Here is a 12,400-nt window from a genome sequence, read left to right on the forward strand (position 1 = left end):
CTCTCTCTCTCTCTCTCTCTCTCTCTCTCTCTCTCTCTCTCTCTCTCTCTTTCTTTCTTTCCTCCTTTCTTTTTTGGTACCCAGAGCCTATTGATTCCTTCTCAGAATAGTATTTTCAAATGCATACTAATCATCATCATCATCATCATCATCATCATCATCATCATCATCATCGGGAAAACACAAATTAGTTTAAAATAAATTTTCATGAGTTCCAAAAAGTTCCTGTTCTTGTTGTAGGCAAACTGAATTCCAAGAAACAAGAATGGATATCAACCATGGAGGGTGGTTTTTATATAAGGTAACGAATGTATTGTATGTGAACTGTATCAAGATGGGTAATTGAAACTCTTATTAATTTGGTGCTTATCTATGTCTTCTGAATTCTTTTTTCTTTGCTTAGCAAAGAAATCATTCTTTGATAATTGGAGTATGGTTTATTCTTTCTTGTGGTCATGATGTAACTTGTTTACTATTATTTATTTACTTATTTATTTAAGTATTAACAGCAATATAGCTTGTTTTTAAGCTTTGTTGAACTTTGGTCGAAACTGTTAACTGTTTTTTTTTTCTTCTTTTCTGTTGCTGCTTCTAACATACCATCTTCATCTCAGTGTTGAGCACTTAAGTGTAAACTTTAGATGGTGAAACAAATAAAAATGATCTCTCTAACAAGCCTATCTTCTTCAGAGCAGGCATGAACCTCTCAGGGAGTGCACTCCTGATCCCACATAAGTAGGAGCTGTTTGGACGATGTGGGGACTTCAGAAAAGCCTGCGTAGAAGCTGTTCAAGCCACAGTAATGTGACAGCATTTCAGGCAATTTTATTGGAGGACCTCTTTCCCAGGAAAGAATACCCAAATCCCTTAATAAACTCTCAACAATGTGCAAGGCATAATCTATCTCTGTCCTTTCCAGGATCAGGGAATTCAACCATTACCCTCCCAGCAGCTCAAACCAAGACCCTTCTCCGTTCCTTCTTGCTTCCTCTCCCCACCAAACTTCCTTCCTGATCCTGCTCTTTCCCAGGACTTCGCAGAGGACTGAGATTGCTCAACGTGCCCTGCCATGAGACACCAGCCATTGATCTTACCCAGGCTGCAACCCAGCTCATATTAGTATTTATATTAAAATTATCTAACAAATAAAACTAATAAAAGGAAGAATGCATTAAATATCTTTCCCATGCTAGATGCCGTGCAGTGAATTTTAAATATTAGTTTTCTTATTAAACCCTATAATGAAAATAAAATACTCAGTGAATGAGTCAGAGCAGCTGTGATCAAAAAGAGGGCTGGTGTACCTTTAAAGGAGAAATGTGCATGTTCGATGATTATAAAAATGGAATGTTGACCAAAGGTGGGAAGCATTAAAAGTGAAGATTTCTTGGGTCCATAAATGAAGGTTCATATCTACCTTCCGGTGCCACGAGCTGAATCAGAACCCAGCGGAGGAAAAGCCTCTGAAAGTATCTGCAAAGGACGAATCCCACACCGGATCACAGTGAATCATGGGGAGAGTGACAGATTAAGTAGGAGTGGGCTGGATTGAGAGGAACCTCAAAGCATTTCACCGATTGTTATCCATGAGCATCATAGTGACCAAGAGCTTGACTTCAGGGTTATATTTTTAAATGTTTAAAGCTCCAATTAGCCATTTAATAGGTGGGGTTATAATACAAATGACTTTACCTTCCCAAGATCTATTTTTTCTATCAATGAAATACAGATTGTAATAAAATCCAATTAAATTAGACAGTAATATCTAATTCATAAGATTTTCTTGTGTGTACAGTTTCAGTTATATTAAACATGGTACCTGGCACTTATCAAGGGTTTCAGTAAATATGTGTTTCTTTCTACCGTCCTTTATACCCTGTGTTTCTAAGTCTCAGATCAAATACTTGTGCACTGAATGGTGTCTTAAGGAGTCTCTGCAGCTCTGGTTGATCCACAGTCCTTGCCCACCAGATTCTAGGTGTCAGCTGAAGGTACAATGGGAGAAAATGGGTGACTATAAAATTGTCCAACTTGACACATCCCTATTATTCTTTCTGGAGAAAGCCAAGCCCAGGCATAGCTGATGAGTTAACCAGATTCGATGCAGAAGACATTTCCTTCTCTTTTGTGGTTTCAAGCCTATTTCCTTCCTTCCTTCCTTCCTTCCTTCCTTCCTTCCTTCCTTCCTTCCTTCCTTCCTTCCTCTCTCTTTCCTTCTTTCTGGCTTCTTCTTCTTTTCTTGGATATTTTCTTTATTTACATTTCAAATGTTTTCCCTTTTCCAGGTCTCCCCTTTGGGAACCCCTATCCTATCTCCCCCTCCCCCCGCCTTTATGAGGGTGCTCTGCCACCCACCACTCCCATCCTCCTGCCCTGGCATTCCCCTACACTGGGACGGTGAACACGCTCAGGCCTGAGGGCCTCTCCTACCACTGATGTCCAACAAGGCCATCCTCTGCCACATATTCGACTGGAGCCAAGGGTCCCTCCATGTGTATTCTTTGGTTGGTGGTTCAGTCCCAGGGAATTCTGGGGGGTCTGTTCTGTTGACACTGTTGCTCCCTCCATGGGGCTGCAAAACCCCTCAGCTCCTCCAGTCCCTTCTCAAACTCCTCCATTGGGGACCTCTGAGCTCAGTCCAATGGTTGACTGTGAGATTTCTCCTCTATATTTGTCAGATTCTGGCAAAGCCTGCCAGAAGAAAGCCATTTCAGGCTCCTATCAGCCAGCATTTCCCAGCATCCACAATAATGCCTGGCTTTGGTGACTGTATATGGGATGGATCCCCAGGTGGGGCAGTCTCTGGATGGCCTTCTCTTCAGTCTCTGCTCCTCATTTTGTCTCCAAATTTCCTCCTGTGAGTATTTTATTCACCCTTCTAAAACCTATTTTCAAAACCATAGTTCTCTGGCACAGTTAACATCTGAAGGTGCAGGGGTGATGGCAACTGGAGGGTCTGCCCAGCTGTGCCTAGCACTGCTGCTCATGTGTAAGTACAGGTTCATGTTATTCTCTGCCCTGAGAGACCAAAATGCATTTGGAGAGCATCAAGGTGGGACATCTTTTCTTTTCTTTTCTTTTCTTTTCTTTTCTTTTCTTTTCTTTTCTTTTTTTTTTTTGTGACTTTGCAGCACATTTGCAAAACAAGGTGTATTTCTCAGACACTCTGTAGGCAAGAAGAGCAGAGGAAAGTGGGCTGAGCACCACCTCAGTGGGAAACCAGGCTAATAGCTTAGATCTTTTCAGTCCTCTGGAATCTATTAGGGTACAAGATGGAGGTACCAATGGAGGAGAAGAGAGGAAAAAGCACAGCTCCTGCTCCACATTGATTGCTAAAGCTCGACATATGTGAGTTTCTTTCCCACACTGATCCCAGTGCTCTGGTGACTGGGAACACTGGGGACAGATGCTAAACTTGCCTTTTATTAACTTTGCAGCTCTGGGTGTCATGCTAACAGGTGAATCCTTGGTCCTTCTTTCTCCAGTGGGTCTGAGCATTGCTCTCCACTTGTGTGACTGTACCCACCATGTTTGTTCTTTACGGCTGTGAATTATCCTCACTCTGGACCGCCTGCTTCCCAGCTGTGTCTTACCTATTCCTTCTTCTCCCTTGCTCCAAAGCTTCCTATACACAATATCCCTCTCTCAAGCCATCTCTTTTGCTTAACTCAGTAGCCGTGTCTTATGCTGACCTGTCCCAGCCTCCCTTTTAGGCCTTTCTCAGTTACCCATCTAACTCCCACATGACTCTCTTTATCGCTATGCTATAACTGAGACACTGATTATTCAGATTACATCACTAGTGGAGGTTGCACAGCTGACAAAGACTGGATTCTATCTTAAGTCCCCAATGTCTGAAGACTATATGACTATATCACCCCTTATCATCACCATGTAGCCATTTCTTTAGTGTCTGCTTAAACTTTCACCACGTCTCCTTTCTCCCAGAAGCCATCCCAGACCGACACCCTCTTGGTTTTTCTCGTGACCTTCTAAAATTTCAAACATTCTTCACTCTGTCTATTCACAATTAAAGGGTTATAGTAATTTAGACCATATAGAGCTTGTATTTTTATCAAGTCTATTATATACTTTTATTTTAATCATTACAACTTATTCATGCACACTATAATAAAGTGTACCAATCCCTGCTATAGTCTGAAGTGATTGATAGTTGTTCCTCAAATATTTTAATGAAGCCAAGATGTTGACATTCATCCATTACTCCTACATTTAGCAGTTTAATACTTATTTAATAAACATTATATACCAACCATTATAGTAAGCAATGACTGAGTGTGGCTAATGCTAAAGAGATTGCAATTTTTATTTCTAGATGCTTAAACTGAATTAGAGGAGGATATCCCATTGCATCATAAATGAGTTTGCTTGTTTCCAAACCTCTTGTGTTTGTGTGTTACCTTTGGGTTAAGCTTGATTTCTCCCTGAGGTGACAACATGGTACACTTCATCCTTTATTGTTTTTTCTAGACATCAGGGCAAAGTCTTGTCCTGCTGCCAGAGTAGATGGGCCATTGTACAAACATGTACATAGATGTACAAACATGACGATTGACATGCTTGTACTTTTAAGATGGCAATTTTCAATGACTTAAATTTTTTTTGTCTTCAGGCAGCATACACAAGCTGATATGAGGCCTCCAACACATATGTAGCAGAGGACTTTCTGATCTGGGCTCAGTGAGAGAAGAAATACATAACCCTAGAGAGATTTTGGGTCCCAGGGAGGGGTCAGGTCTGATGGGGTGGGAGTAGGTGGCATCCTCTTGGAGATGGGAGAAGAGGAATGGGATGAAGAACTGTTGGAGGGTGGATCAGAAGGGGATAATGACTGGAAAGTAAAAAAGATTAAGTAATAATAATAATAACAATAAAATGTCTTTGTCTTCACAATTTCACTTTCTTTAAGTCATTCAGAAATCTGTAGTGTCCTTGAACTCACCATGGATTAGAATACTTACAAACAAGAAAATGACTCTTACATGAAATGGGAATAATCCCCTTCAGAACTACTCTACTAAATGGATCCACAATGGCACCAACTAGGTGACAACTTCACATTTGGATAGTGTGAGTGCCACCATTCAAGGCATGAAAGATACCTGTGTGCATTCTCCATTTCCTTTACTGTTACTCAAAACAATTCTAGTATTTATTTATTTCTTCTTCTTCTTTTTTTAAAAGATTTATTTATTATTATACATAAGTACACGGTAGCTGTCTTCAGACACACCAGAAGAAGGCATCAGATCCCATTATGGGTGGTTGTGAGCCACTGTGTGGTTGCTGGGATTTGAACTCAGGACCTTCGGAAGAGCAGTCAGTGCTCTTATCTGCTGAGCCATCTCTCCAGCCCCTATTTCTTCTTTATTATTCGTTTTTTTTGTTTTGTTTTGTTTTGTTTTTGTTTTTCGAGACAGGGTTTCTCTGTGTTCCCCTGGTTGTCCTGGAACTCACTCTGTAGACCAGGCTGGCCTCATTTAGTGTCAAAACTTAATACAACATATTTAAGTGTCAATAAATGTTGAATAAACAAATTATCTTTTGAATGGATAAGTTGCACATTGTATTTTCTCTTGAGTGGAAGGTGTTTTAAATTCTAGTTATTTATTTCATTGTAAGTATATTTGAGAGGGGCCCTTAAAAGGCTTTTCTTAAAAACAATATACTTGTACAAGTTAGCTAAATTCTCATTCAAAATTCTCCATTTATGATTATTTTACAATTCTTAAAAATGGCATTAGCCATAGAACATGATTTTTAAAAATGACTTATTTATTTTATGTATATGAGTACACTGTAGCTGAATTCAGACACACCAGAAGAGGGAATCAGATCCCATTACAGATGGTTGTGAGCCACCATGTGGTTGCTGGGAGTTGAACTCAGGACCTCTGGAAGAGCAGTCAGTACCTTTAACCACTGAGCTATCTCTCCAGGAAATAATTTTTACATCTTGCTGAGTCATTGCTGACAATTATTCATTGAATATCTGCCTACTTCTAAAAACTATGGTAGGTACGTGGGGCAGATGCAGCCCTGATTACTTGATACATCGTTCTATGTAGAAAAGAGGACAATAAGTAGAAATTAAACATATAGTTCAAATTGATACATATATTTTAAAGAAACCTTTTTTTGGCCAACTACAATTAACAACAGAGTTGAGAAGACTCTGTGAAGAAAGAGAGCACGAAATAAATCCTTTAAGCTAAAACGCCACAATCTATCTGTATGTCTATCTACTTTTGCTCAACTCGACCCTGATCTGAAGGGAATTCTGCTTTGCAGGCCTTCTCTGTGTGTGCTCAGCTTGGTCAGGAAGGAGGGGAATTGTATGGGAATGGTTTCAGAGATTTTATAGCTCCTGACTGACTTTTCAGGGGGCAGAAAGGATCCATAGGTATAGAACTGAGGTTATTCATATTACTTTTGTCTTTATTCCTTAATGGATCTTATGAGCCAAGAAAAGGTTAGTGATTATCTATGGATGACCCCTTTTATCTGTCTGTGTATCTGTCTGTTCCTTTCTCCCTGCAATGTTTCTTTGGTTTTTCCATCCAATGTTAAATAAACCACCACAAAGTAATGAATTTTTTTCAGGCAGGCTGGTTCTTCAGACCTCTGCTGATGTGGTGCTGGAAAAGGGGTCCTCCCTCATTAGGAGCCATGGCAAGAAGAACTGGATGCCCACCAGATGATCTACTACAAGGATGCTCTCAAGTACTTGCTCTCAAGTACTATGATGATGGTCCCAACATCTTCATTAGAAATGCCACACTTGATAACAGTGGCACCTATGACTGCTCAGGCAGTCTTCATTGGGTGTACATTTACTCTGAGAAACTAAGAATTACTGCAATAAATGGTGAGTTGATAAATACATAGTCTTTACAGGGGTGGGAAAAGTGCACATACGAGCCAGTGTTTACAGTTGGTACAACAACTAACTTCAATAAGCTGTGATTGTCTGGAAAGACTAATAGACTTGCAACAAAAAGACCCAGTACATATCTCAACAGCAGAGCCCTTATTTGCCAAGTGCTGATGGTAATATCTATGCACAAAATGGAATTTTGCAGCAAATAATGGGATACTTTTGTCAAACGGCTTCTAAACTGTCAAGTTCTGTCCAGACACAAAAGAATCCAGTTCTTATTTCGATCTCAAATTTATCTATTGCTCTGAAGAAGAGTATTTATATTTACCGAACTGAAAGGAGTTTGGGAAGCCAAAGGAAGCAAGGATACAAAGAACTTGAAGAATCCGTATTAGCAGAGGATGGTGGAAAAGGAAATCAACCTGTCAGCAAGCTGTGCGGGCAGGTCCCAAAAGATGTGAGTGAGTCTGCTGAGAACAGGCAGGTGGCCTGCCCCTATGGCCCACAAGAAAATCTGCTCTTCCCAAACATCATGTAAGAGGGGAACCTTTGAAATGTTTGCCTTTGAAGGAAGAAATTTCGTTTTATCTTGGCATGCTCATAATTATCTATAAAAAAAAAAAGCAAGACGCTAAATCTCAGAGTTAAGCTCTGCCAGTGTTTGCTAATTTGAGAGTAAAATGCTGTTTAATTGTCTCTGCTCCACTCTGTGTCCTTTCGACATTTCAAATAGTCAGGGAACAGCATCATGTTTTGCAAGACTTAGGCTGGCTAGAGGAACTTTAAGACAGGGGTCATTGGGAACCACTTATCCTTCTGTAGTGCTCTAGAGAGAATAGACTACAGAACTCAGTATATTGGGTGTTCTCTGTCTGTTCTTGAATACCCCATCATACTAATGATGGACAATCATGCCTGTGTCCCTCTTAAGGAAGATGAATCTCAGAACCCCATTTTTCAATTTCTAATCTGAATTGTATACTTCTTGCATTTCCACTCCATTCTAACTCACAAAAGCAAATATGGTTGGCTACAACTAATTTTCCCATTGTTGGTGGTGATTCTCTTTGCTGTGGACACAGGCTTATTGCCTTCAACCCAAGAACAGTTCAAATCAGTCTTGGAGATTCAGAAACATAGAAAAGGCAACAAGTTGAAACCAAAATCCTAACCTAGGTACATAAAGGAACTAATGTTGTTGTTGAAGAGACAATTCTTAACAATAATTTCCCACAGAATCCTCAATAGCTCCTCAACTGTCAAAGGCCACTGGCATTATCCACTGAAAAGTCTGTGCCCCAGGATTTGCATAAATGCTTCATTAAACCAACTGCAACTGGTTAAGTGACATGTAATAACAAATGCTCAGTAAATACTGGTTTAATAAGTTAAAGAACGAGCGGAGTCCTTCTGCCGTATTTGTAAAAGAGAATCACAATTTGAATAAAGTAAGCGTGAAATCATGTGTCACAGTACTTTTAGAGATCCTGGGTTTATTCCTTTGTTCAATTTCTTCTAGAAGAAAGACCATGAGGGTATGAATTTAATTGTCTTTTGTTGTTGTTGTTATAAGCAGTAGGCAGCACAGAAGACATGGAAGAACATTGGTGAGGTGGTAACATATTGTGTTCTCCTATCTATTACTATGAGATATTGATTCTTGATAAAAATTCTGAAGCACGGAGAAAAATTTCAGACTGGGATTTTCATGTGATGAATTCACTGCTCTTGTGTCACCCAAGCTATAACTGCAACTTGTATCTCCTTAGTGTGATTCAACCAAAGGTTTATTTTTATTTTTATTTTTTTGAGAAATCCAGTAAATAAACTCTGTTTGTAGTTTAGAACCAAATAAGTATTAGGCAAAGAAAATAGTTGGTTTGATTTGTACATTATCTTTCATTTTATGTTACCAAAATATTCAAGGAAGGCCTATGTCTACCTGACAGTATTAATGGGATTATGTTTCTTCCCAGCAAAGATATCCATTATTATGACTAAATCACACAGTAGAAGACATGAATCCAAATCTTGATTCTTTTACTTTCTGGGTTTGTGGTTTGGGAAAAATCTACTTACCCATCTGTAAGACAAGTGTTTCACTTCAAAAATTAGAATGAGCCTATGCATCATGTCTAGCTCAGACCATGCAGACAATGAGTTGGGGCTTAAGGAAATGTCTAAGGGACAGGGGCATGCTGTCAGTGTTGAACACTTGCTTTTGACAACCAACATGTGAGAGCAGAGGGCTTCAAGGTTGCCCAAATTCTGTGCCTACTGACAGTGTGGGGAAACATGAGAGTAACTTACAAACACTGACTAGACCTGAATTCCTATTTAGCAAAAAAGTGCAAATAAGTAGGGAAACAGAGTCATATTGTCAACCTTTTCTATTTTGAAGACTGGTATATGATGTAAACTGCCTTCTACTACTCATCCCCCACCCCTCATTGTATATGATAAGGATGACAACTTTCCAGCTACGTGGAGTCATGGAAATAGGTGTGATGAGTGCAGAAGAGATTTCTATTGAAATACAGGCAGGAGAAAGTCCCCGCAGGAAACTCTTGGGTGTTTTCCCCACAGGAAACATTCTCTGCTACCTGTCCAAGATTTACTTCAGGATAAAGTCTTCTGACCACAATGCTGCCACAACACACAGCTGAGACACATTGTTCTACAGAAGCCCCTACAGTGTCAGTGTCTCTGCCACTGAGGTAAACAGGAAGTTCCTCCTTTATTGAAGACTTGGTGGTGATGCCAAATCCTCAGAGTTAGGAAATTAGAGGTGCTTGAAGTGGGAAGAAATTCCAGGCGTGATCAGCTTGGGAAACATCTGAAGGAACATCTAGAATCTTGAATGTTCCTGTTCATGTTTGCCTCCCTCCTTCCCCAGTCAAGCTTGGGAGGGCCACAGATAGAACAGAGGAGAAGGATGGGAGTCCAAGGGGCTTCTCACTGGGTGCTGGACTGTGCCAAGCCACTTGCAAGTCTTTGAGATTCTGTATGTTCCTATATGAGAGGGGATTGGACATGGTGGTTTCTCGAGTTTCCTTAATCTCACACATGGCCTCTCATTCTCAATGTACTACTGATCATCCAGTTGTAGATGGTCAGAAGTCATTTCTTACCCAGAGCCATAGTGGATTTCTCCTCGTGCATCACCATTGGGCACCCAGGTATATCAGCTCTTTGATGTGTTGATTGTCCTATATAAACTCCTGGTCTCTTTTAGATTTGTGCCTACCATTTCTGCTTATTTCTTTACTCTATTACCATCCACATTTTATTCAGGAAGTTATGTAGAAAACAAGGTTTCTACAAAAGAAGGTTTTACTCAAGTGATCTCCAAATGATATAGTTTCTAAAAGTGTGTTTTGTTTTGGCATACAGGAAACATTTCTATTTATGTTAATATTGCCTAGATTCTACAGACAAGTAGAGAAATTCACCCCTCACTTACCCAATAAGCCTCCTTGGTCACCTCTGCTCTGTATCAAATAGGCCCAGGGCAGACAATAAAACAAACCTAACACCCTAAAATAGATAACCACAAATGGCCAAGAATTTCCAAGTCAGAAAAGGGAAGCAAATCAGCATTTTCTAGCTGTGGCCAGAGGAAGCTGATTTGTAAGGCCACCTTTGGCATAGAGACTCAGACAAAACTTCTTCTCAGAGACTGAGAATTAAGTCCCAGGAAGGTTTTCTCAGTTAGGATTTCTGTTGCTGTGATAAAACACTATGATCAAAATCAATTTGGGATCAAGGGTTTATTTGCTGTAAAGCTCCTCATCACAGTGCATTATTGGAGGAAGTGAAGGAAGGCAAGAATTCTAAGTGGGGCACGGAGGCAAGAAGTGATGCAGAGGCCATGGAGGGGTGCTGCTGACTGGCTTGCTTCTCATGGCTTCTGTGGTCTGCCCTCTGATAGCACCCAGGATGACCTCTCCAGGGGTGGTACCACCCACAGTGACTTGCATCCTCTCACTCAAGAAAATGTACCTCTTATGACCATAGGTCAAGCTGGTAGGGGCATTTTCTCGATTGAAGTTCCCTCTTCCAAAAGGACTCTAGCTAGTGTCAAGTTGACATAAAAACTGCCAGCATGAAGGGCTTGATTCTCTTTTAAACAGGAAATGAGAGCACAGGAGTACCGCTCTAAACTTGGAGATTCATTTTCCTGTTGTGGAGCATAGAAGCACAGAGACAGCCCAGGCCTATGGATGACCTCAGAGTCTGTCTTCCTTCCTTGCATCACCTGCCCAGTACCAGACAGTTACTTACCAAGTCATGTCCCTATCTTGTGCGCCATCAATTGCCACAGCATTCCCACGGAAAATTGGACTTTACTAACGTGCTCTGAATTGCTATCAAGTTTACTTGCTCAGGCCACCTGCAACACCCACGATCTTTCACTTTCAAAACTGAAAAGGCATGGGTGCACTGTCAGTTCTCTTGCTGTTCAATATGGCACAGACTGTGGGCAAAATCTCTCTGTGATGTTGTGAGGTCAGGCGGCAAAGAATCTGAAATATCAGAAAATTCAGACAGAAAATCCCAGAGGTTTATTTTTAAACCAGTTTTTAAGGAGATCGTATTAAATTATTATTGTGAAAATCTTGTCATGGTAGATATAATTCAGCATTTGGAATAAAATACATTTTAAAACTGAAAGAAAAGATCCCATCCACCCATACTAGAATAATGTGAGGCTAAAAATTGTGTTCTTCACAAATGCCACCTCTTCTAGAAGCAGAATTCTAAAATGCTGCTGTAGATTGCTGACTCCAGGAAACAGAGGCCAGGACAGAGGCTTGCATGCAGCATCCACACCTTTGCAGGAGTGAAGGAAGCAGGGTTGAGAGAGACAAGCTGAAATGTGAAATAGTCACGGCAGAAACCCTAAACCATGTCACAGATGACATCTCTGGACCTGGGACAGCTCTTCATCATCACTGTAGAGAGGAGATACTGGAGGCAGCATGTCCCCAGAACATGTTAAAAGCACAAAGATGCAGTTCCTTAGCAAGCACAGTTCCTGAAGGGGATTCACAGAGAACCTCACTCCAGGGGTCTCAGTTACCTGGGGAGCTCATGTGTACATCCTGAGGGTACAATCTGGGGTTGCATCAGCTTCTGGGAAATTCATCTTCAGACATTTGATGCCTGTTCTGCTGACTGTCGTACTGTTACTTCATAGCTTTAAACTACAGTGAACAAATTTGCTAATCCATTAGAAAGTCTTTTAATCAGCATTGGAGAAAGGAATTTCTGGGAAATCTGGACACTTAGTAAATGCATATCCTATCCCCCACCCCCTTTACCGTGCAGGCTTCATATTCTAGGGTTTTTGTCCAAAGTGACACATGCTACCTTGTTCTTTTCCATGGGTGTGTTCCACTCAGTCAACAGCCAATTAAATGTGCCTTTCACTATGATGGGCTCCATCTAGCTCCACCCTCGCCTCAAAAGGATGAACAAATCTCACCTTATCCATTT

General features: G+C 40.6%; 1 protein-coding gene across 1 annotated transcript; it reads left to right on the forward strand.

Annotated features, from left to right (window-relative positions):
- The first annotated feature begins 2,940 nt into the window (after nt 1–2,940).
- On the forward strand, nt 2,941–8,072 carry Fcer1a (Fc fragment of IgE receptor Ia). Its single transcript, XM_021198592.1, is given in 7 exon segments — nt 2,941–2,989; nt 3,438–3,458; nt 4,931–5,125; nt 6,625–6,705; nt 6,708–6,739; nt 6,742–6,848; nt 7,919–8,072. Coding segments are annotated over 7 exon segments (639 nt in total).
- Nucleotides 8,073–12,400: the final 4,328 nt, after the last annotated feature.

Source organism: Mus pahari, chromosome 5, assembly GCF_900095145.1.
Source record: "Mus pahari chromosome 5, PAHARI_EIJ_v1.1, whole genome shotgun sequence".
In the NCBI taxonomy this organism is placed as follows: Eukaryota; Metazoa; Chordata; class Mammalia; order Rodentia; family Muridae; genus Mus; species Mus pahari.